The 26,234-nt window shown below is 46.8% G+C and overlaps 1 protein-coding gene across 2 annotated transcripts in view; it reads right to left on the bottom strand.

The window, feature by feature from the left end:
- Positions 1–26,234, bottom strand: part of LOC100980308 (tubulin-specific chaperone cofactor E-like protein) — a 170,742-nt gene that overhangs the window by 42,761 nt on the left and 101,747 nt on the right. For both annotated transcript variants that reach the window (XM_057299275.2, XM_034933906.3), the window contains 5 exons: positions 22,175–22,745; positions 19,685–20,277; positions 17,822–18,395; positions 9,993–10,594; positions 1,907–2,468 (listed from right to left, as the gene is read on the bottom strand). In XM_057299275.2, the coding sequence (XP_057155258.2) occupies positions 1,907–2,468; positions 9,993–10,594; positions 17,822–18,395; positions 19,685–20,277; positions 22,175–22,745 (2,902 nt within the window). The remainder of the gene's footprint in view (positions 1–1,906; positions 2,469–9,992; positions 10,595–17,821; positions 18,396–19,684; positions 20,278–22,174; positions 22,746–26,234) is intronic.

The following is a 26,234-nucleotide window of genomic DNA, read 5'->3' as shown; positions in this document are numbered from 1 at the left end:
TAGCCAAGCTTTGTAGTGGGGGCCCTTCTTCCTTGCAGGTAAGGTTATGAGGCCTTGCTGACTCAATTTCTTTTCCTTCCCATGAGTGACAAAAATTAAGACCCATCAATTGAGGTGAGAGTTCCTGGCATTAGCCCCCTGTGTGCATTTCCCTGTTTGTTGCAGTTGGAAACATTGGTTTTTGGCATGCCTGTCCCCACCCCAGCCACCCTGAGAGCAGTACACCCAGCACGGCGTGGCTGCAGGTGAAGAGGGAAGTCTCCACAACATGTCTCAAGGGGAAACAGCAGAGCTTTCCCTTCCAAAACAGCTTCCCCATTCTGCACCATGTTTAGGCCTTTGCGTCCAAAGCTTGGTTTTCTGATTTAGAGGAAGACAAGCCCTCTGGTCCTACTGGAATGACCCCAATGAATCCAGAGTAGCTCTGGGGATTTATCCAGACCCGAGCTTTTTTATAGGCATATTTATTTTATTGAAGTCATCAGAGGCCGGTTTGTCTGGACTGTCATCCCTACTGGCACCATTTCCCACCCTGCCTGGCCTCACCCACTCAGGGACTGAGCCTGGATGAAATGGGATGGCATCTGTTCCCCGCCTTCATCCTCCTCCCACCCTTCCCTTACAATCTACGTGAATCCAGTTGTGTGGAATGTAAACTGACTGTGTGAGTGTTGAACCACAATGCTGTTTCTGGTTTTTCATCTGAATCTCCCTTTCCAGATGAAAATGGGAGTTGATTCTCTGGGGACCCTGCTGTATCGCTTAGTTAGAGCTCTATGCATTCAGGATCAATTTGTAGTTTTAAAAGAGCTACAGACCTTCTAAAAGGAATATGCTTTTTAAAGAAATATGCTATTGTTAATGAGATTGAGACAGGAAAATAGATCAAAGCAGGTTAGCTAAAGACCAACAGTGTTTCCCGACCCCCCCCCAACCCCCCAACAAGTTTTTCCTATTCTTATGTGCTAAATGCAGGTAAATTATCCCAGCACATAGTCCAGCAGTATAGTATATGGGTTGGGAGCCTGGGCTTTGGGTTAGAAGCTCAAGTCCTGACTTTGCCACTCAGATTATATGACCTTAGGCAGTTACTTCATTCCTCTGAGTCTCAGTTGCTCCTTGACTAATTGGGTCATTGAGAAGAATAAATGAGGTATATTGATAAAATGTTTAGCATGGGGTCTTGGCTCAGAGCAAGCCATTAATATAACAATACCGCTTGGCATGCACAGAGTGTGCCTGGCTTTCAATTACCTAATTGGATCCCCTTTACATTTCTGAGGCATGAACAGTAAAGGCAGCATTACCACTGCTTTATGGAAGGGGAAACTGAGAACCAGGGAGGAAAAGTGAATTGCCCCAAGGTCACACAGATCCTTAAAGACAGAGTAAAAGCTAGAATCCAGGGGCTCTAGTTCCTTCTCTAATGTACTCTTAATATTCTGCTCTGTTTCATAAACACAAAGACTGAAACATGACATATATGAATCAAATAGAATAACATGCTTAGACAAAGCATGTGGATTATTAACACAAGGATGGGCCCATGAGGTGCTAGAATTTAGTAACTAATCCTTCTTTCATTAATCTCTTGTTAGCATTCTATTGTGAACTTTGTGCATCCAAGTGCCACGTGTGATACTCTGTGATTTATATGCATGATCTTATTTCATCCTCAGGGTAACCCATGAAATAAGTGATATTAACTCCATTTTACCAATAAGGACGTGGAGGCTCCAGGAGGTTACATGTCATGCTTCATTCAGATAACAAACTCAGTTCCAAAGTGCATATCCTTAAATTGCTACTCAATTTGCTCTGACTTCTAGGGAGTTGGAAGACTGGCCTTCCCAGAGCAATCAAGAAAGAGGAGAAGCTACAAGGAGGGACAACGAGAAGGACTCACTGCAGGACGTGTAATTCCTCCAGCCAGTCACCGTAATCCCCTGAGTCTGGCAGGTGCTGGCGTAGTTCTGCAGCCAGCTGCAGGCGGTCTGCACCGCGCCCCCATCGATGCAAGAGTCAAACAGGCAGTTCTTATAGAAGAAGGTGGGGTTAACTTTGCTGTGACACTTGGAGAAGGCAGCGTTCTGGTTGGGGATCAGGCTGCACAGCTGCTGCACTTTGGAGAAACCTTCCACCTTGGCACAGGATGGACAGCGGTCCCCACAGCCCACCTGGCAGAAGGTGTCCCTCTTCACCCAGCTTTGCCCAAACTCATTGACACTCGATGCAAGCAGACCCATGGGCATCTCCAGGTCATCATCAGGGTTGCCGTTGTAGCGGCCACACAGACCATAGGTGCTGTTCTGCATGCTCCGAGGGACTGTGATGGACAGGAAGGTCTTCCAGTCATATACAACCTTCAGGCCAAAATCAGTTTCCACCACCACGTGGAAGCCAAAGGAAAAGATATTTATCTTCCCTTGCCCCAGCTTCAGGGGCAGATAGAGCCGTTCACTGTTGACCTGTAAGAGAAGAGATGAGGAGGAGAAACACAGTTGGCCCAGAGATTTCCCAGCTCTTCTCCTAACGATGAGTCTCTTGAAAGACAAGTCCCAGAGGGAAGTTTGAGCAGGTTGAATGTAGTCTTTGCATGTACTGTTGTTTATGTCAGTCAACTATTATGATTAGGATTTGAACAGACACAAATGACTATCCTTGGTACACTAATATACCTATTTATTTCAGTGCCTTCTGTTTACATAGCATTATTTCCCCCAGGAGTTCAAATTGTTTTCTCCAAGGTAATGTAAAGGTAATAAGAATTCAATTAAAGTTTAGACTGAACTAGCAAAACATAGAACTCTTGTGTTTCTATTTCTAGCTCTACCATGGAATTTATTTTAGGCAAGCCCCAGTGTATTAATTCCTTCGAGATTTCTTTTTTCTTGAAGGATGGCTTCACTTTGCTGTTCCCTCTGTCTGAAATGCCACTCTCCACCCATCAACATCCCTCTCATCCTCCAGACCCTGCTCCAATGTCACCTCTTCTGTAAGTCAAGATTTTCTGAGCCCGTGGTCAGAATTAATTACTCCCTTGTCTGGGTAACCAGGGCAGGTTATTTATACTTCTCTTGTATTCCTCTCTACCGCTGGCCAGGATCAAGCCTGCATACACTGTATTGCAGCACACATCACAGTCTGCCTTATGTTATGGCTGGGTGTACGCTCTTCCATCTCACCTACAAGATTATGGGCAACTTGAGGGCAGGAACCACATTTTATTGATCTTTATGCCCACCTTCCCCTCATTACCCCCCAGGCACCCAGCACGATGTCTCCCATGGAGGGGGCACTTGACATATGTTTCCTCCCACATATTTTTAAATTCAGACAAGAGGGAAATCCCTTAACAGTAAACTCCAGGACTGCACTGCCCTTGAACTATTTTGATTCAGAGGAGCCAAATCCTATAGCCTGTGGCCGGGTTAGTGCATGATGGAAGATAGAGACAGCCAGCTTGCTCACTGCAGCAAGGGCTCACAGGTGAAGTGGTTTGCCTTGTGGGAGAAGCAGGTGTTTTAAGATTGTTCTCTGACCAGAAATCCCTTCCCCCAACCTCCTTCCTCTCTCTCTTAGCTGACAACCCTTTCCACGCCACTGCTCCTCCCTTGGTTCAGACTCTTATCACCTTTCACCTTGACTGTAGTGTACTCTCCTACCTTGTCCCCCTGGCCCCAGGATTGTCCCTCCATTCAGTCACTACCGCCACGCCAATAATCTTAATGCAATTGAAAGCAGTTAATCCAATACTGAAAGCCCTCTCCAGGGCTTGAGTAAAGTGTCTGATATGCTTAGCACATCACCCTGGGCTCTCTAGGAGCTGGCCCTGCCTCTCAGATCCACCCCATTGGCTTCCTGCACACCAGCAACATCAAACAGTTTGCAGTTCCCTAAATGAACCAAGCTGTGACATTCCACCCTGCCATTTCCTGTGCTGTGAGTGTGAAGGATGCTTTCCATGCTCTACCCAGGGCCCCTAACCCCAGGCTCTGCGTCTATGGGCTAATGATAACTCACAGCTGGCCTTGGCCCCATGGGAACCACTTTGCCCAGAAGATTCTGACCCCCTAATTCAAGGGTAGCCCTTGGCCAATGACTGGCTGACACTGGGAGTCAAGTGCCAGGGCTCCCAGTAGTCCAGGCTAAAGCTGGTCTGCACCTTGGACCACAGCCCTGCTGAGCTCTCTTGCCCTGGTGCTATCCTCACTTTCCCAGGCTCTAGGGAACCTCACCTAAGACAACAGGGATGCCCTTGACCCCACCTTTTTCCTGGGGCAATGTTCACCCTTCAAAACTCAACTATCTGCTCTTCTGTGAGTATTCGTTGAGGCAGAATTCATACATTCATCCAGTAGACATTGATTTGGCACCACTGAGTGCCAGGCACTGTGCTAAAGGCTGGAATAAAGCACATACGGCCTTTCCCTAGGAGTTCCCAGGCACGTGGCAGAGGCGAGTACACAGACAGATAACAATATCATGTGATAAAAGCAAAGATAGAGGTAAACAGATGCACAGGCACCAGCCTCAGCCTGGGCACAAGATCAGGGCTGCCTGCAGAAGACAATGCCCACACCCGGTCTCAAAGGAGGAGAAGGGGTTGGCCAGTCAAGAAGGAGCGGGAGTGAAGACAAGGGAATTCCAAGTAAAGGGCTCAGCCCCAGCAAAGCCCCAGGTAGATAAGGGAAAAATATCCTGATAAATATGAATAATTACAGCAATTTAGTGCTGCTGGGGCATAGAGTGTGGCTTGGGAGTGGTGGGAGATGAAAATGCACAGGTGGGGAGGGCCCGGATCGTGAAGGGCCTTGTATCCAATACACACATGGCAAAGAGGCCAATGAGATAAAACCTGCAAAACACCCATTCGTTTTGTAAAATAAAAACATCAGCAATCTTACTAAGAGAATTTAAGTAGGAAGATGAGGCCAGAATTTGGGTTGCAGAAGCAAAAAGCAAATAAAGTAACAAACAGGAGATTCAGAAGCAGAGATGATGCTCTTAAGGAGTCTGACCAGAAAGGGGAGGAGAGAGATTGGATTGAAGCTAGTAGGGAACTGGGGGCAAGGCTTGTTTGAGAATGAGCATGTTTATGAGTTGAAGAGAAGGACCCTGTAGAAAGACACAGAAGGGAGAGGAGATGACAGAGGGCCAAGATTCCAGGGAAGGCAACAAAGAGGTGGCACAGGGAGAGCGGCCACGGGAGGAGAAGAGATGCCTCACTCTCGGTACCTGGAAGGGAGGAGGTGGAGAGGATGCAGTGACAGTCATTTAAGTGACAGGGTGCGTAGAGGGTGAGAGGAGGAGTGAGATCAGGCCATGGAGACTCTGATCTGTCCTGAAAGCTCACAGCGAATAAAGTAAAAGCCTTGCACTCAGAGACCGATCGGTGCCAGCTGGCTTTTCTTCCTAAGTTACCTTGCATTCTATATCCCTGGCTACCTGATGTCACTCAGGAGGCAATGCCTTGGGGAGGCAATATAATTGGATGAAGCTAAAAGGCTTGCAAATTCTGCCATTGCCAAGGAGAGCCCTGAGACAGGAACACCCTCGACTCAGATAGGCTCGGCTTCTCTGTGTCTCAGAAACCCCACGCATGCTGCCTCCACCCTGGCACCACTGCCCTGCCTCTCTCTCTGTGAGTGAGAAATGGAGGAAAAGAGGGAGCTCAGAGGCAGGAGGTCAGAGGAAAAGAGAGAGGCTAGAATGGCAACAGGCTTGATGGATGGAGGAGGAAGTTGCAGAAGACGATGAGAAGGTATGGGAGGAGTGGGGGAGAGTGTATTTCAAATATTTAAGTATTGGAAATAAGACCACATATTAGAGTTTTTGGAGAGAGTTTTCCTTTAAACAACAGACCTTGACCTAGTTCTCCAGCAAGGTCTTCTGCGGCAAAGTCTCCTTGCATCCCTCACTTTACTACCCACCCTGAGTCTGCACCAATATTTCCTTTTCCTAGACACCCTCACCTCATTCCTGGCCTGGCAAGTGTAATCCTCCAGGCCTCAGCTCTGGGTCTCCTCTTCCAGGAAGCTCTCCCTAAGGTTCTCCTGGCTGATTTAGGTAACCCCTCCTCTGTGCTCTCACGCCCTCCATGAGCAACATTTTTGCAGCACTTCATGTTACATGGACATTAACTGCCAATGTCTGTCTCTTGCACTAGACTCTAAGCTCTCTTAGGACAGAGGCCATGTTTGATTCATTTTTCTACCCCGAGGACTTGGTAGAGAATAGGCATCAATACAAGCTCATGATACTAAACCAAGCCAGAGTGATGCTCAAAACCCCACTCTTCTCTGATGGCCACCTGACTGGCAATGAGTGATAAAGACACAGGCTATTAGAGCCCTGAAAACCTCCCTGTTGGCCTGAACCATGTCAGACTTGGCTGCAATGAAGCCTGAGGGTGGGGGCAGGAGCGAGGCAGTCTCTGTTGAGCTCTGGCTGTGGATGGCTGAGATGGGCTACGGCGGTGCCCCCAGGAGTGGCTCACCTTCTGCAGCTCACCCCCCTACCCTGTCTGGTCTATAGATAGCACATTTATTTCTAGCTTCTCTTGGCTTAGTGGATTTTCCATGTCCTGTGGTGCTGCTCAATGCAGGGAAAGGTCAGAGTCATAGAAGGACCCTGTGTCCCAAGGAAGCACTTTCTTATCACCCTGCATTTCTAAGGGCCACAGCAGTGACCTGCACTGTGGGCTGTGTTTTACCCAGCACTTCATTTCACACTGTCATCCTGATGGCCATTATTCTTCAGGCTCACGGAGAGATGGTGACTAATACTAACATCATGGGAAAACAAATGCAAATCATTGAATAAGCAGATCCTGCAATGCATTTTAATAATCCGAAGTAACTGTTAAATCTAGCCTCCACACCTCAGAAGAAAAGAACCCTCAATGCGCCCTGAGCTTGGTCTTCTTGTCAAGAGTTTGAAAGCTGTATACTCTGTTTCCAACTTGCTTAGAAAGAAGTGCCCTAGCAAGGAGTCCCCTCACCTCTTTAATCCATTTCTCCTTGATGCTCATTGTCTCCAGTGACCCCCTATTGTGGGTTACACTGTGTCCCCCCAAAAGAAATGTTGAGGCCTTAACCCCCAGTACCTGTGAATGCACTTACTTGGAAACAGGGGCTTTGTAGATGTAATCAAGTTAATATGAGGTCACACTGGATTAGGTGGGGCTAACTCCAATGAACGGTGTACTTAAAAGGAGAAGGAGATTTGGACACAGAGAAAACAGGAGACACAGAGGGAAAGAGGCCATGTAAAGGCGGAGGCAGAGACTGGAGTTTATGCTGCCACAAGGTGAGGAATATTGAGGATTGCCCACAGCTGCCAGAAGCTAGGAGAGAGGCAGGGGGTGGTGCTTCCCGAGGACCTCACGGGGAGTGTGAACCTGCCGCCACCTTGACTTTGGACTTACAGCCTCCAGAACTGTGAGAGAACGAGTTTCTGTTGTTTTAGGCCACCCAGTCTGTGGTATTTCATTATGGCAGCCCTTAATAAACTAATTCACGCCTCCCCTCTCCACCTCTCTGTGAGGAAGAAGTCAGCTGTGTGGTTCTCCAGGCTTGGGACTTTAGCAATAAGTGCAACTCGTGAGATTGGGGCAGAGCACATGCCTGGAAGGAGAGCTAACCCACTGGGGGCTTAACCCTAAAGTAGAGGGAAAGGGAAGGAAATGCCTAGAGACAGTGGGGAGTCGGTTATTGTGAAGGAGCCGGAAGGGTAGCATGAAAGAAGAGTAGGTGCTCACCAGGACCCCACAGTCTATACATGAAAAGAACTGGGAGGATGTCTGAAACCAACATGCGTAGCCTCAGATGTCACGGTACCTAAATGCAGAGAGTGTGTAACACAAGGCAGAAAACACAATTCATCATAAACTAGATGAGACAGGACCCATGAAGAGATTACATTTTAAAAGAAAAGAAAAACGTGAAAGGCAGAAAGGCCAAAGAGCACCGAATATCAAGGAGATAAGTAACTGCATGAAAACACCTAAATCTAAGGGTGGAAATATATCACATAAGGCAACAGAGAGTAAAGGACAAATATGATGCAAGCAAAGTGGGCAAAACGATCGATATATTTGTTTTAACATTAAGATGAAAATGGATAGAGGGAAGTTTTTGTAATGGGTAGCTTTGACTATCCAAATATCTAGAAATCTTATGTGGCTAAAAGCCAAGCCTCTGACACACTCCTAACTTGTCTCAGTGGCAATATAACCTCTCAGATTGTTGAAGCAGTACTGTGACAACCCTGGAAGAAAGCGGTTATTTGTGTCATTTCATTCATTCTTTTTTTTTTTTTTGAGACAGAGTCTTGCTCTGTCATCCAGGCTGGAGTGCAATGGCGCAATCTTGCCTCACTGTAATCTCTGCCTCCCAGGTTCAAGCAATTCTCTGTCTCAGCCTCCCTAGTAGCTGGGATTACAGGTGTCTGCCACCACAGCTGGCTAATTTTTATATTTTTAATAGAGACGGGCTTTCACCATCTTGGCCAGGCTGGTCTTGAACTCTTGACCTTGTGATCCACCTGCATTGGCCTCCCAAAATGCTGGGATTACAGACATGAGCCACCGTGCTCAGCCTCATTCATTCATTTGACCAGTGTTTCCACTGTCACTAGGTGCAGGGGGCTGCCTATTCATTCAACATAAAGATGAATTAGGTATGTATGGTTCCTGCCCTTAAGAAGCCCATGATTAGAAGTGAGAGCGCTTTAGACATGAAGATCACGAAAAATACAGCCTGATGAATGTAATAATGGCTACTGGAATAAACTGTTAGGAGGAGCAGAGAGGAAAACAACTGGGATTTAGGTTTGTGGTGTGCAAGCAAGGGAAGAGGACGACACAGTGAAATTGCTCCCTTGGATGATAAAAAGGCAGATTTCCAATAAACATGAAAGATAATTCAAGAGGCTTGGGAATCTCTCTTTGTCAGAGAAGGAAGTTGAGGAAATCCCGAGGCAGGAAAAGAAGTCAGTATAGTTGCCCAGGGAACTCTTTAGTTAGGTTTAGATAGTTTTTAGTTCAGTATAGCTCAGAATTTTTAAGAGAATGTATACAAGATGAAAAGGAGTCCCTTTAGAGATAGAAAAATTATGACACAGACCTGTGATAATAATGTCAAGAAGGCAAGCACCCTAAATCAGCTCCCTAAAATGCTAAAGCAGAGGCTGCTGGCTTGATTGTTAGCATTTCAAGTCATGTACAGAGCAGGACCCTGGAGAAAGAATAGCTGGGCCTGTGGCTGGAGCTGATGTCTGCAGGCCAGACGAGGAGTGCACAGAGCTCCTCAGCCTCAGCCCTGCTGCTCCTGTCTTCGTGGTCAAGGAAGTGCTCTTTGGGTAAAAAGGGTGGGAAGCTTAGAAAGAGGGAGTTGAAGCCCAAGTGAGTAAAGGGATTGTAGGAGAGCCCCGAGTCCTCCAAATGCGTGTGAGACTCATGAAGTCACAGATTCCTTGGGAGCCAAAAGGGACCAGGAGAGACGGAGGGAGGCCAGAACAGGTGAATATCACCCTGATCTCAAAAAAGGGAAGTGGGTGGACAAGGACAATAGCATCAGTTAGGTAGGCCTAGTCTGTGCAAGGTAGGCGTTTCTTTTACAGATGGAGTGGCCAAGCTAGGAGGTTAAGTGACTGCCTGAGGTCACACAGCAGCCACCAAGCAGGGATGCTAACCTCGGTCTGTGCTCTCTCCAACATGCTCTGCTGCCATATGAAAGGCACTGCTTCCAGAGCTGGCTCTGCCTCCTAACTTGGTGTATGTGACTTGGGCAAATCATTTTTTTCTCTGAGCCTCTGTTTCCTTCTCTGTAAGGTGAAGTGACAGAAAATCTCTAGGGCCTCTCTCTGCTTTAATATACTATGATTTTCTTTGGATTCCGGACCTGCCTGATTCAGCTGCAGCCTGGCTTGCTGACCCCATCCTGACGTCTCCACGATTCCCCTTTTGAGGGGGCCTCGTGACTACTCACCAGCACAGTGTGCTTGTAAGCTCGGTGGATCACAATGCTGTAGCCAAACACAGTCACGTCCACCTGCTTAACCCACAAGGCCAGTGACGGGTCCCGGTCCTCATTCTTGGCTGTGACAACAAACTTGGGGAAAGAGTCTGAGCTCGGCCTGCTTCCTGTGGTGCACAGGATGAGTGGGCAGCTGGTCTGGAAGTCAAAGGGGAAGCCATCAAAGGTGAGGTAGTGGCCGTAGCCTGAGACGATGCAGGAGGCGTCGGTGCGGGCTTGGCAGTAGTACAGGCCACCTTCCTCCATGCAGTACTCATCATCCTTGCAGGGAATGGTCTCGCAGTGGACCCTGTTGTCTGTGCCATTGCAATAGCAGAAGATCTGGCAGTCCAGGTCCACCCAGAAGGTCTCATTGGTGGCAAGTTGGTGCCCCTCAAAGTTGCAGCCACACTCACTCCGCGTGACACACTGGCTGCCCAGTAGAGCATAGCCCTCATCACACTGACATCCCTCAGAGCAGCTATCCACGCAGATGGGGCCCAGGGCAAGGGTCTCACAGGTCTCTGTACATGTGATGCACTCCTCAAAGTGGCTGTTCTCTGGGCACTCGAGTGCTGCAGGTGGTCAAGGAGAAGACGGGTTTGAGAAAAGGACAAAAGTCAGAGACAGAAGTGTGCGTGCATGCATGTGTGTATGAGTGCATGTGTGTTTGTGAGTGCATGTGCGTGTGTGCATGCATGCATTTGTGTGTGCATGCATGCATTTGTGTATGCATGCATTTGTGCCTGCATATGTGTGTGCACGTGCGTGTGTGCAAGTGCATGTGTGTGCATGCATGTGTGTGAGTGCATGTGTGTATGTATGCCTGTGTGTGCACACATCTGTGCATGCATGTGAGTGTGCATGTGCACGTGTGTGTGCATGTGAGTATGCATGTGTGTGACTGCATGTGTGTGCCTCTGTATATGTGTGTGGTCTTATTTGCACAGTACAGTGAGCTGTACTCATCCTCATTTGGGAGATCCAAGTCCCAGTGGCACCCCTTCATTCACACACTCTGCTAGGGCACCTAGCTTTCCACATAGAAGATTTTGAGTCTAAGACCCAGAATTGAGCACCTGCTACATGCCAGGCACTGTCCTAGGCACTTTTGGGTACCTTATCTCAACAACCCGGAAAGTAAGGTAAATCTTATCATTCTTATCTTACAGGTGAGGAAACTGAAGTTCAATGATTTAAATAAATCTAACTAGTAAGTGCCAGAGTGAGATTTAATCTGGGTCCACTGACTCAAAGACTCTGGAGAGGGAGCATTGTATGTTTTGGGACCACAGAGACCTGTGGATGCTGCTAACTTAACTCTGGGATGTTATTTCATGTCTTCAGAGCTTCTGTTTCCTCTTTCATTAAGTATGAACCGCATTTAGCTAGCACGGTTGTTTTGAGGGTTAATAATCTAATCTATCAAGAGGGTCTCCATCAATGGTATGCCTTTCTCCTCTTTGCACCTCCTTCTATTACACAGACAGGCTATATGTAGGTATTTTCACTCTGCAAATTGGCTTGTAGTCTCTCCCTTTGTCTTTCATTTCTCTATTCCTGGTGCCCTCTGGCCTTGTCCACCTCCTCATCATTCTCTGCAAAGGAGGTCATCACCCCGCAGCCCCTTTGCTCATGCGCTTTCCCCTTCCTGGACAGCCCCCCACCCACAAAGCCAAGTCCCACCCATCCTTCAAGTCTCACTTCAAATTGCCCATCTTCCCAGAAGCCTTCCTTGAAAGATCAAGTCTCTTGGTCAAAAAGCACAGCACACACTTGTAAATCCCAGCACTTTGGGAGGCTGAGGTGGGTGGATCACCTGAGGTCAGGAGTTCAAGACAGCCTGGCCAACATGGTGAAACCCCATCTCTACTAAAAATACAAAAAAAATTAGCCAGGCGTGGTGGTGCACACCTGTAATCTAAGCTACTCGGGAGGCTGAGGCTCTAGAATCGCTCGAACCTGGGAGGTGGCAGTTGCAGTGAGCAGAGATTGCACCACTGTACTCCAGCCTGGGTGACAGAGCGAGACTCCGTCTGGAGGAAAAAAAAAAAAAAGCACATAAAATGATAACAGCACGGGATACTCACCGTGTAGTGGTGGGCATACTTCCTATTTCTCACTATTACTTTAATGGGTCACAATTTGCCAGAGGCAGGGACAGAACTCAGGAGCACAGAAGAAGCCTCCTACAAGTCTGTGCGATCTAAAGATCAGCGAAGTCCCCACCATCTTCTGGGAAAATAAGATCTCGCCTTTAAAACTTTCTTTGGCTCGTATACATACCATCACTCCTTAATACTGTTTTACAATCCAAGGTCACGGAGGGCATTACAGAGAAATAAATTGCATGGCAATAATAGTTCTGCCCACAAGTACCGATACAACAGTTCTGCACTGTGGACTGAAAGCCAATCATTTTTTCCTCTGGGCTAAAGGACTATCTCCACTCCCATTGACTACAATACCACACGGCTTTGGAGTTGAAGGCTAGTTCAGCACTGATTATATATGTCTGTGTAAAGAGATTTTCACATTTGTCTTTAAATTATGAATGTTCTAACACTGACTGCAGATTTATGGTGATAGCAAATAACATGACTTATTTAAATGGCTCTCACTTTATGACTTATTGTGTTGTCTGAATTTGTCTGAAAGTCTGGAACACACAGACGTGGAGTAATAAAACTTCCCCTAGGCCCCGGAATGCCTCTGTGAAATTATTTAATTGGGCAGCCTGGCTCTGCCAACAGGAGGGCCAGTTAAAAATATCTGAACACAGAGGCAGCAGTTGTCTCTCTCTAGGTTCAAAGAAGATTGTGTTCCTGATTCACAGCTGTCGTCCAGTTCAAGCCCCACCATGCAAGACTCCGACCAGATTAATCCCTTAGTGCTCGGCGGCCTGATGAATCAAGTGCGTGCTATCCAGTGCTTCTCGCCAGATCCATGTGCACAAGATCTAGATGAGACATCCTGGGGGACATCTCAAGTAGGAGCCCCGGCCCTCAGCCCAAGAAAGCCACGTTCCATGTGACTGCTTCTGCCCACATCTTCCCTAAAAAAGACACTGATAAGAGCTTCCTCCAGGTCTGCTGGCCCAGATGAGGGATAGTGAGAAGCTTTTCCCAGTAGCTGTCACATGCAGGGAAACAGGGAATATCACCATCACGCCCTGCTAACTTGGCACACACGACGCTATCAAACTGTGCTCTGTGCAGCACAAAAATAACTCAAACATCCCCTGCCAGGTAGGAGTTAGCAGTCTAAAAGGACGGCACTGAAATGGCCTGGCAACAGAACAGATTTGGTATAGGGGAGACTCGGCAATCCTGTAGCATGAATGAAATACAACTGGGAGGCTCCATGTGGGAGCAGAAACAGAGATCGTGTTGGATAAGCTGGAGATAGGACAAAAGAGGATATGGGGAGGTGGATGAAAAAAAAAAGACTTTGGGAAAGTATGATAAGGTCCCACCGGATGTGGTGGCCAACAGAAGCCGTGGAGGCTCCCCTGCTGTAGGTAGCTTTGGAGTCACCGCATCTGCTATTAGTCCCTCCCTGGGGGCTCACCAGGGACACAACTGCCCTTCTGAGATGACAACCACTAAGCTCTCCACATGCTCCTTGGATTTCCCAAGGTCAGGAATCATAGAGTTAAAAAGATATGTGTGCGTGTGTGTGTGTGTGTGTGGTGTTGGTTTTCAGCTCTGTCTGTTGAAAGGACCTAGAGGCAAAGCAAAGATGCCCCAACAGCAACAGGGACACCTCCCTTACATCTTGGTTTCTAATAACATTCCCCACTCACCAGGGCTTCTTGGAGTCAAGCTGATTCCAGCATGGGGCAGGGAAGATTAAAAGATGAGCGTGAAGCACCCTGTTATGCCAAAAGGAAGAAAGTGCTAAAAAAAAATGACAGAGGCATGCTGAAGGGACACAGGAGCCAGCTTGAAGGAGATGCTACAGGCCAATCCAGAGCAATTTTAACACCAAAAATAATTAATACATGGAAGATGAAATATAGATGAAATATAGACCACTGGAAAAAACAGGCATCCATGTCCAGATTGATAAGGTGACTGATAGACAGACAGATAGACTGACAGACAGGATATTTGCACACTCTTAAAGTATTTCCCCATGGGTTGCTTATTAGTTGCAAGGGAAAGCTCACAGTGACTCTGCAGCAGAGACATTTGACAACACCTTGACCAGGGAATCAACATGCACATCACCAATGAAGGGAGGCTGGACAAGACCATGCTTCTGTGTGTGCTGTGATTCCACGAGAAAAACCACATGGCACCTGCCCGGGAGGCTGAGTGGAGATGCACAGCTGAAGCTCCTCAGGATGGAACATCAACCCCAATGGAGGGTCATTCTGTTTATGGAGGATCATTCTGTTTCAAAAGGCAGGGAGGCTGTGTTCTTCAAAAATGCCCATATCAGAAAAGACAAAGAAAACTAAGTCATTGTTCCAGATTAAAGGAGACTAAAGAGATACGACAATGAAATGCAACGTGTGATTCTAAATTAGGTCTGTACTGAGTTCCCCACCCTGGCACCCCAAAAGAACCGTAAAGAACACTGCTCAGTCAACTGACAAAATTGGAATATGGATGTTAAATTACTGTATCAATGTTAAATTTCCTAAGGTTGAAAACTGTACTGTGGTTATGTATATAAATGCCCCTACTCTAAGGAAATACATACTGAAGTTTTACGGGTAATGAGGCATGAAGTCTGCAACTCACTCTCACATGAAGGGCAGGGAGGGAGGAAGGAAGAGACAGGGAAAGGGAGGGAATGATAAAACAAATGAACAAATGTTATTAATAGGTTAATCTGGGCAATGAGTATACAGGTGTTCTCTTATGTAGCTTTGAAATTATTTCAAAATAAGAAGCTAAGAAAATAAACAAACTTAGGAGGAAATACAATGGGCCAGGTTTCTCACTCTCAGATAAAAGAAACTAAAAAATGGAAAACTGGCCGGGCGTGGTGGCTCACGCCTGTAATCCCAGCACCTTAGGACACCAAAGTGGGTGGATCACGAGGTCAGGAGTTCAAGACCAGCCTGGCCAAGATGGTGAAACCCCCGTCTCTACTAAAAATACAAAAAAAAAAAAAAAATTAGCCAGGTGCAGTGGCAGGCGCCTGTAATCTCAGTTACTCGGGAGGCCGAGGTAGAAGAATTGCTTGAACCTGGTGGGGGTGGAGGTTGCAGTGAGCTGAGGTCATGCCACTGCACTCCAGCCTGGGTGAGAGAGTGAGACTCTGTCTCAAAAAACATTAAAAAAGGAAGACTAGAAAACTCTGTGGTATTGGACTGAAACTGTAGGTTCAGTATGAACTCATGGTGAGATAGAGACAGAAACAGATACAAAGAGAGAGCAACACACCTAGCTACATAAAAATGTGTATGGAGGGTGTGTATAGGCACATACATGCACTTCCTCACTCTCTCCACTAAGGAATGCTAGAATCAATGACACTCTAGGAAGAACGGGCACACCTGACACCCAGATCCTGTCTCCTCAACACTACGCTCCGCTGGAAGGAACCAGAGATCCTTGGAGAAATGGCTAATCCAAGGCTAGAGCAGAGAAAGTACAAGATGAGCCCGGAGTGCATTGTGCCTCGTGGAAAGCAACGAATGATGAAGCAAATGTCAACAGAAACTACTGCTGGAGGGGACTCCCACTGGCCGTATATGGAACAATTTGAGCATAAAACAAATTATGATAACAGATACAATCGGTTAAGTAGGAATCCATGAGTCATCTAAACAAATAAAAATAAACAAATGGGTGAAAAGGACATCTCTTTACAGTAGAATGCAAACTAATAAATGAAGGAGCCATTGAATTAGAAAAAAATTGCCATTTCACAAACAGTAATAAATGATTCAGACAAAAATCATCACTGGATGCTAAATCTAGTGTACGCAAGTTCAAGGAATAGAATAGCTACCTACATTTTAAGTATTTCCCTGAAAAATATGTATTAATTATACAATAAAAAAACAGTAACTTTCAATGGAGAAATCTGACAGACACTACCTTAAGCAAGCGATCGAATCTATCATGCTCAGTGTAACGGGACAAACCAACATCAGAGGCCTCCAGATATGACACATTGAGAAGACACATCATTGCTTTTGTGGTATTCCTGCCAAAAATGCATAATTTCAATGTAACCAGGAAGAAATATAAGCCAACTCAAACTGAGAAACAGTCTGCAAAATAACTGGCCTGTACTCTTCAAGAACGCTAAGACAATGAAAGTCAAAGACTGAGGACCTACTCCAGATTAAAGGCGCCTATAGAGACATCATAATAAGATGCAACATGTGATCCTGGATTGGATTCCAGGGTTTGTTTTTTGTTTTGGCTGTAAAAGACATTATTGGAACCACTAACAAAATATGAACATGGTCTTCAGATTACATAATAGTATTGTATCAATGGCAATATCCTGATTTTAATGATTATGTTATGGTCATATAAATGTTCTTATTCTTAGGAAACACACTGAAATATTTAGGTACAAACAGGCATAATGACAGCAACTTACTCTCAAGTGGTTTAGAAAAAGAGTGAGTATACTTTCAGAGACAAAATTAGAAAGAAAATGTGTTAAAATGTTAACGATTAGGGAATCTGAGAGAATGGTAGACTGTCTTATTCCTGCAACTTTTCTGTAAGTCTAAAATTATTTCAAATTAAAAAATACTTTTGCCAATTAAAAACGGAGGACAGATAAATAGCCGTCAGGGATGAATCCTTTTTTTTTTTTTTTTTGAGATGGAGTCTTGCTCTGTCGCCCAGGCTGGAGCGCAGTGGCGCAATCTGGGCTCACTGCAAGCTCCGCAGCCCAGGTACAAGCGATTCTCCTGTCTCAGCCTTCCAAATAGTTGGGACCACAGACGCCCGCCACCACGCCCGGCTAATTTTTTGTATTTTTAGTAGAGACAGGGTTTCCCCATGTTAGCCAGGATGGTCTCGATCTCCTGACCTCGTGATCCACCTGCCTTGGCCTCCCAAAGTGCTGGGATTCCAGGCGTGAGCCACCATGCCCGGCCGGGGATGGAATCTTAATGGTGGCCTTGGCTATGGTGTGGGGCCCACCTTTGTGGTGGGAGAGGGTTGTGTGCTGAAGGCCAGATGAGGCAGTTCTTGCTCCACGAGTGGGTCCTGCCTTCTGCCATGTTACTTCTCCCTGTGGCTTCCCCGATAATCAAGGGTGTTATGTATCAGGTCTTCCCAGCAAGTTTTCTAATTACTACTAGTACTTGCCACTGCATTGCTGAGAGGGGTCAGATACTCTCGGGACAAAATTAAAAGCCAGCAACACAGGACTCTCTTAATACCCATTGTCAGGTTTGCCCTGGGGAGCATGCTAATCTCCATGCCCCAAAGGTGCCCTAGCCGATCACTTCCTGTCAAAATGAATGGGGCTCTTCTTTGCCAAGGGAGAAGGCACCTACAGAGCCATCACAAAGATTTCTAGTCCTTTGACATGGTGCCTCTACCCTCTGCTAGATAAAACCACATGCAAATAGGATGGTTAATTGTTCTACAGTGAGGAGGTACTGTGCAGTTAGGAACAAAAGTAAAGATGAGAGGCTCTCCGGTTTGGGGTGATGAGTCTTTGGGAGAACACATCAGACTAGGGTAGGTATACACAGTAATTAACATCACCCTTGAGCTCAGTCCCACCTGGAAGGGAAGTCCTGAGTAAGGCCCAGTATGGCACCTATTTCCCACCTAGAAAGCCTCTCCCAGAATCCAACCCCAACTTACGGCAGAAGTCATAGGTCCGCCAGGGCCCCACCTCCACGTCCGCATTCTTGCAGGCGCTTGCATACCGGGCCACAGAGTCACAGAGCTCTGACTCATTGCCCCCACTCTGGCACAGGCGGAAAAGGCAGGTGCGGTAGTAGGCAGTGACGTTCACCACCCCATGGCACTCCAGGAAGGAGCTGTTGGAGGGGTCGTTGATGATGCCGCACCTGGAGCGGCTTCGATAAAACTTGAGCAGCTCCGAGTCATTGTTGCAGGCCTTCAGCAGGTCCCCACACTCTCCATTGCAGATCTCCTCGAAAGTTGTCCAGCTTTCCAGGAACACTGCCAGGTTGTCCGTGCACTTGCCATTGGGGAGACAGAACTCGTCACTGGCGTTGGCATTGTAGAAGCCGCACAAGCCCCCTGTGCAATTGAAGTATGTGGTGGACAGCCGGATGTACAATAGACCTATGTCTGAGTACTGGACAGTCACCACGCCCTTGGACTCCACTGTCGTACTGTTTTTGTTTCGATAAATTTCCAGCTTCCCCGAAGGATGGAAAAAAGGCAATTCCACTTCCTGACCATTCAACTGAAAAATCAAGTCATTCTTATCAATTCCAGAGACACACAGAGCACTTTCCATTTCCTAGGCTGTGGGATAAAGACACGGTCTGCCCTACTGCTAGCCTTTTGAGAGAGGTCAAGAAGCTGATGGAACCCACACAGATACCAACCGATTTGTCATGGGCTTATTTATTTCTTTTTGGATTCCCCTGATTAGACCCATTTGCTGTTTATTTGTGTGTTCTGGACCCAAAGCTAGCCCAAAACAAACTAAACTGAAGTGTGAGCAAAAATCGTCTTAGATACGTGGCTCCCTCCTGCTGCCTGGCATCTCTGTTTTGGTACCTTTCAAAATAGCTCCCCTCCTTCCCTGCCTTTCTGGCTGCTTTTCTCTTCCAGTCTTACTTTTTCTGTGTCCCAGCTCCTCGAGGGCACATAGCATATCTCTAATGATCTAGCTGTCCATTCTTCTATCTACTTTCTACTAGTCTATTAATAAATAAATCTCTGCCAATGTGGCAATGAGAATAAAAACACATCCCTTCCAGTTTGTGGATGTGTATTTTATCATGTCCTTGGGCAGTACTGTGTTGGCTTTTGTTTTCCAAACTAGACTTCAGGTGACATAAAATGCACGTTGCATCCCAGTTCTGCAACAATTAGCTGTGGGACCTTCACTTACCCTTTTAGTAAGTGTCTTCATGTGAAATGAGGAGTTGCACTAGATAATTCTCAAGATTCCTTCTAGAGCTAAGGATCTATGAGTCTGGGTGCCTAATGATGGGTTTTTCAGAGCAAGTCAGAGGGGTGGGAGTCACCCCTTACATCACCCCACATAGACTGGCATGTATAGGTAGGGGAGTTAGTAGGGTGCAAGGGTTAAGAGTGCAGATTCTGGAGCCAGCCAGGCAGGTGTGAATCTCCCTTCACGGTTAGGTGTCCCTGTGGAAGTTACTTAGCCTCTCTGCTCCTCAGCTTTCTCATCTGTAAAATGAGGATTATAAGACGAAGTGTGATACTGCTTATAAGGGGCTTAGAATAGTGCTTGGCACATGGTAAGTGTTCTGTAAGTATTTGCTATTCCGGAGAGCTAGTCCTGCTCTATCTAATTGGAGAAATCCCAGCTGCATGCCATTTCTCCACCTGATAAGTCTTATTTGGTGCAGATCATTAGAAAACGCTCCCGTTTGGAACCATCTTCTTTCTAAAATCCACTCATAGGCAGAGGCAGAAAGGCAAACCTGAAGAGGATGGCGAGCTCCTCCTCCTGGCTGGACGTACCAGGAACCCCTCCAAAGGAGCAAGGAGCCTTACCTTGACTTCCGAAGCCCCGATGCCTCCTATCTTGACCTCCTGGTCGGCCACCAGGATCCGAAGTCCCCGCAGCCAAGCAGGTCCTGCATCGGGCTTCTTCTTGTTGATGTCGATTTCCAAGTACTCTGGGCGCTCAGGGCAGGTCTTCAGGAGGGTGTAGGAGAACTCGGAGGGGAAGGCGTAGGAGGCGCCGTCAAAGGTGTGCAGCACCTGGTTCTGGCTGAGCAGGCACACGGTCTCCCGCTTGGGGAAGCAGCCCTGGTAGCCGTCCTCCACGGCGCACACCTCCCCGCGGCCGCAGGTCTTGTTGAAGCAGTAGACGTCCCCGCCCTCCTCGCACAGGCATCGCACAGTGCAGTTGGCCGTGGCCCAGAAGAACTCCCCCATGGTGTAGTAGTGGCCGTCGAAGTCGCAGCCGCACTTGTGCAGAGGGACGCACTGGCTGGTGCTGAGGACGAAGCCCTGGTTGCACTCGCAGCCCTCCGTGCACGGCGTGGCGCAGTTCCGCGAGGCCGTCAGGTCGGAGCACGTGTCGGGGCAGCTGCTTGTGCACACGGAGTAGTGGCTGAAGCTCGGGCACTGCACTGTGGACACTGACGCGGGGAAAGGAAGAGAGCCGATAACAAGGTGAATGGACCCGGAGTGCTAACCCGCCAGAATCTTAACGCTCCTCCTGGATCATTTAGTTCCTAGAGTGAGGGTCAAGCGGCCACTCGGGGAAGAGAGAATTGAGGTTGTATCTGTAAAACCCAGCTCAATGACCCTCCTAATAACTACTGAGCAGCGTGATTGGACTGTGAACTTCTATTGGAATTTGATCATCTTGACTAAAATTAAACTTTCAGGATGCCATCCTTTCTAGACTACTGATTACCCAATATAGGTTTATTATTTGATGATCCACACTACCGAGATCTTTTAAGACCTTCCACCGATGGACATATAAATTGATCTGATTTTAAAGAGCATGGTCCATTCTTGGAAGGAAATAAATCCAATTTTCAGGAGAAATGAAAAATGGAACCATTAGAGGAGTAATTTGAAAACGTGAAATTTGTAACAGGGAGGCACTTAAAATACCTAAGTGTGACCAAGGAAGGCTGTGGGGATGAATTCCCTGGGATATTAAAAATAAGAAAGCGCCCTGGCTACCTCTAAAGAATTCAAAGAATTTGTGTGGCTGTTTCTCCAGGAGAAAAGGTAAGATGTCTTCTAAAGGCCCTTCTTGCCTTAGAAATCTTCGGTTCTTGCTTTAATAACATCTGGGTCTACATAAACGTTTGAGTCTGGTTGAATCCAACAAGCAGGGGCTCAGGGGCCTAGCAAACTAGCTCTCTGAATTAAATACAGTCCATTGAGCCAGAATAAGAGAGAGAAAAGAAAGCGAAATGTAGAGGATGGGAAAGTAGTGCCACTAGAAAATATATATCTGTAGCCATTGTAACATTTTAGTCAGGTAATTTGGATGCTCTTGGCTTATATAAGGATCAAAGAGAAGCCATATTCAATCTCAACTTGAATCCAAATATGGATGCTCTGATCATAAGAGAGGCTGGTCAGTCACACAGCAAGAATACAGTTGCTTGTATTGTAGTTTGACCAAAACTCTTAAGAATTGAACCTCATACATTATGGTTTATGTGACTCCAACTTATACTGATAGGAAGAATTCTCCCTCTAGCCTTGGAACTTAAAGAAACTTTTAAATCTTCTCACCTCCCTAGCACTCTCAAATGCATGGATTACAATTTTCTATTTACTCATATGGAGAAAACCAAGGACTAGGAAGGAAATGAAATCTATTTGTTTTTAAACTGTGTATAACTAGAAAAAGAAATAAATTTTAAGTGGGATACAGGGAAAAAATACTAAGACAATTAAATGGTACAAAATGCTTAATCCAAAAGTGTAATTCAAAAGAGCCAGGATTTCCCTCAAAGTTGGGGCTTTTCCTAACCACTCCTAATATTTAAGAGAAAGGGCTTCTTTACTCATATGCTGTACTCCTCATCTGCAGCAGCAGCAGGGCACAAACCCTTAAGGGTCTGACAGTGGAGAAGAAAGTGCCAGGAACAATTGCTACAGCTTCCATGTGGGAGGTGAGCTATTTTCCCAAGGGCTAGTTTTGATGACCAGGCCCACAGCTGCATCAACTCAACAGCCACAAAAGTAGCCACCTCCACCTCTGGACACCCCACCTCCTCACTCAACTCTGGAGCTGCCGTCCCCTGCTATGGGACTTCCTGCCATGCCTTTCATGTTTCCAGACCATGTATGTTCATCAATGGGTTCTTGTTTCCTGGTTGTGGTATTAGGTGGGGGCAAAAGTAAAGATCCTTTCACAATTCGTTCCTTGTAATTTGTGCAATTTCAACCTCCCCCTCATTCTTGGGTCACAAGTCTTAACAAGGACATTTGGAGGAGCCCCCAAAGCCTATCCCTGCCCCCTGCACAAGAGAGACCTGTCATGGGGATGGGATGCCAGCTTACCACACCCAGTCTGGGTTCGCCAGTCTCCAATTGGAATGCCAAGGGCTTGGCACACAAGAGCATAGGCCTGGATGGCTTGGCAGAGGAGCGTGCCATTGTCCCTCACACTGCACAGGTCATATACGCAGCTGTGCACAAAAGCAGTGGGGTCCACGACAGTGCCACACTCCCACAGAGGGCCGTCTGTCTTGTTGAGGAAGCCGCAGTAGTCAGAGCCAAAGTAGAGGGCTTCAGTGGCAGCGTCGCACTGGGTGCAGTTGTCAACGCAGCCGGAGTCGCACTTCCAGTCCGTGTGGTACACACGCCAGCTCTCTCCCAGATCCAGGACAGACATGGCCGGCCTGCCATCTGGGCGGAGGAAGTCATCCAGTGGGTTTTTATTATAGTTTCCACAGAGTCCACAGGTGGAGTTTATATAGGAGCCTGGGACGGAAATGGAGGCGTAGTGCTGGCCATCAAAAGTCACTAAGAGCCCAAAATCTGTTTCCACGGCAGTAGATATGCCACTCTGGTAGATTTTCACTGTCCCCAAGTCTAAGGTGACAGGCAAAGAAGTCACTAGGTCATTAACCTGCCAACAACAGTAATAGTGAAAGGCAGGTGAGCAGGTGCCCAGGCACTGGGTTCCAGCAGAGATCAGGAAAGGAAGGCAAAGCAACTCAACACTCCAGAGAGAATGGCCACCTAAACGGTCCAGGCGCCAGTGGGCTTCCCTCTGATTAAGGCAAAGGCCAGGGGGAAAATGGAGAGAGCTGCTTGTGGGCCAGCCCACACACTGTGTATATGGGCTGTGATTGCTGTGGCATACCGAGTGCCACTACGGACTCCTCTGGGGACTGTGTGGTTGTCAACATTTCCTGGCTGGCTCTTGGCTAGCTTCATATCTTTTCTTCAAAGACCAGTCACCTCCCTTTTCCTCTACATTCCTCTAAATATCCATTCTTTAAGTCTCAGCTTAAGTCATGCATTTTCCAGGACCCCCTTCCTGCCTTTAGTCCTCCTCACCCCACTCTCAGCTCGAGTGTGTGCTGGGTCCACTGCTGGACACCATTTAGCTTTGAGGCTGTCCTGATGTAGTATTCTCCAAGTGTTGTACTCTGTAACTCCCTTGTATCAGAACTACGTCATGTAACCATTCAACAACAACACAATTAAACACCTGCTAGGTACCAAGCACTATGTCAGGAACTGAGATGTAAAGGGTTAAAAAACATAATTGCCCCTGCCCCTCAAGGAGCCCTCAGTCTGCTGAAGAAGAGGGACATGCATCGATACTTACAGCATACTCTTTAACTGTGAGTCAATAGAGGATAAAATGGGAGAGCAGTAAATGAACATTGAATCCAGCATAGGGGAATCACATAAGTTTTTTAGAAGCAGTTAAGTCTAACCTGGCTCTTTAAAGATAAACAGAAGTGGCCAAAGGAAGAGTGGGGGGAAGGGCAGAGAAATCCAGGACAAGAGAGCAGAGGCAGGAGGGTGAGGAACAGTTGGGTGGGGTTGGGGGGCAGACACTGAGGTGTTACTGGACTACAGAGGGAAGAGATGGCTGAAGATGAGGCTGGAGGTACAGGCAAGGTCCATTCATTCTACAAATACGCATTTATGCCTTTCTGTGTACCTGGCACGGTTCTAAGAGTTGGGGATTAGCAGCAAGTGAAATGAACAGAAATCTCTGCCTCGTGGAACTTACATTTTAGCTGGGGAGACCAACAACAAGCAAAATAAATGAGTAAAACTCATGTCAGATGAGTGTTAATGCAGAAAAATAAAGAGCAGGAAATACTTTTCTAAAAAGTGCTAAGGAAAAGTGTTTCTAATTTTAAATAGGATGGTCAGGGAAGACCTCCTTGGGAAGGAGACATCTGAGATAAGGAAGCAATCCATGTGGTTATCTGGGGTGAGAGCGGCTCTTGAGGAGGGAACAGCAGCCCTAAGTTGGGAGCATACCTGGGCACTCCCAGGATTACAAGGGGTGTAGGGGACGTGGCTGGAGAGAGACAGCAGGAGAGGGCAGCAATAGATGACGTCAGAGTGAGAAGAGCAGCCAGAACAAGCAGGGCCCGTCAGCCATTGTAAAGACTTTGGCTTTGACTCTGAGCAAGATGGAGAGCCCAGGGAGTGTTTAAAGCAAAAAGTCCGCACGATCTGACTTCTGCTTTAAAAGAATTGCTCTGGCTTTTGTGTTGAGAACAGGTCTTGGAGGGCCTTTTAAGCCATGTTAAAAACAAAACAAAAGTTGGATTTCTATTCTGCAGGGAGAGCCCTTGAAGGCTTTTAAGCAAGGGAATGACATCACCAGATTTGTGTTTTAGAAAGCTCCTTCTGGCTAGCGTGAAGAAATTATTGAAGGAAGTTGAGATTAGAAACAGAGAAGCCAGACAGGCAACTGCTGCAGGAGTCCAGGGAGGTGATGAGGATGAAAGCCTAAACTAGCTGCAGACATGAGAGGGAGGGATGAGCTTATAGAACACACACAGCTGGACGTGGTGGTTTTGCAATGGGGCATGAGAAATGAGGGAATAATCAAGAGTGAGCCCCAGGCATCTAGTACGGGTGAGTAAGTGGCTTGATAAGCCTCAAAGAGAGAGAATTAATTTTCTTTTTCACACTTACTATGCCTAGCACCTATGGACATCCATGCTCATGGGCTGGAATGGAATGACTTGTCTTAGAACAGTCCTCGGTGGGCTTGACTATAAGTGCACATAAACTTTCCAGGGTGTCCTGGACCCACACTGATTTCTGGCACATGAGACTGTCTGGCACTCTTACCTGTCATCATTGTTGCTACTTTCTGAGTTGTCTAGGAGATGAGATGATGGTCTGAGCATCCCTTCCAAAATTTACCGTGGCAGGCGCCACATGCAGCTCTCTGTCTCTATAGATTAGTAGTTGGTCCTCACCAGAATCACCCTTAATGGTCCATTCACTACAATGTAGGCTTTTGCTAGAATGTACTTCAAAACTCTTCCAGCCTCTACCAATTACCCAAAGCTGCTACCATTTTTTTTTTTTTTTTGAAACAGGGTCTTGCTCTGTCTCCCAGGCTGGAGTGCAGTGGCACAAATGTGGCTCACTGCAGCCTCAACCTCTCTGGCTCCAGTGATCCTCCCACCTCAGCCTCCTGAGTAGCTGGGACTACAGGTGCATGCCACAACACCTGGCTATTTTGGCTATTTTTTTTTTTTTTTTTGGAGAGACAGGCTTTTGCCATGCTGCCCAGGGTGGTCTTGAACTCCTGAGCTCAAGCAATCTGCCCTCCTTGGCCTCCAAAAGTGCTGGGAATATAGGTGTGAGACACCGTGCCCAGACTGCTACCACATTTTTAGGTATTTATTACAGCAGCACCCCACTCCTGGTACCAATCTTCTGTTTTAGTCTGTTTGGGCTGCTAGAGCAAAATACCATAAACTGGGTAGCTTATAAACAACTGAAATTTATTTCTCACAGTTCTGGAGGCTGGGAAGTATAAGGTCAGGGGGCTAGCAGATTCATTGTCTGGCGAGAGCCCACTTTCTGGTTCATAAATGGCACCTTCCAGCTGTGTTCACATATGGTGAAAGAAGAAATGAGCTCCCTCTGGCCTCCTTTCTAAGGGCACTAATCCCATTCATAAGGGCTCCACCCTCATGACATAATCACCTCCTCAAGGTCCCACCTCCTTATACCATCACCTTAGGAGTTAGAATTTCAACATATGAATTTTGAGGGGACACAAATATTTAGATCATAGCAATGGGGGAAGGGAATAAGAAAATAAGCTTGAGAAATAAACCATCCTGCAGAGAGCTAGAAGTAGAAAGAAAAACCAAGGAGTTGATTAATTTATTCTTGTCTCCTAGGTAGAGGGTTAGCCAACTCTTACTAGCTGACCTTGCCTATAATATGGCTTTTCCTACCCTAAGAAAAAAGGGAGAGAAGAGCCATATTATAGGGAAGGTCAGCTAGTAAGAGTGCTGAACACTTATCCATTGTTCTGTGCTGGTAAGTGGAAGGGGAAATCTTCCCCAATGTTGGTATAATTATGAATGTCAAATACGTCAACTGCTGAATGGGC

The sequence above is a fragment of the Pan paniscus genome, chromosome 9 (assembly GCF_029289425.2).
Source record: "Pan paniscus chromosome 9, NHGRI_mPanPan1-v2.0_pri, whole genome shotgun sequence".
Lineage (NCBI taxonomy): Eukaryota > Metazoa > Chordata > Mammalia > Primates > Hominidae > Pan > Pan paniscus.
The sequence above is the reverse complement of the archived record's forward strand: the minus strand, read 5'-3'. Positions and strand labels throughout refer to the sequence as shown.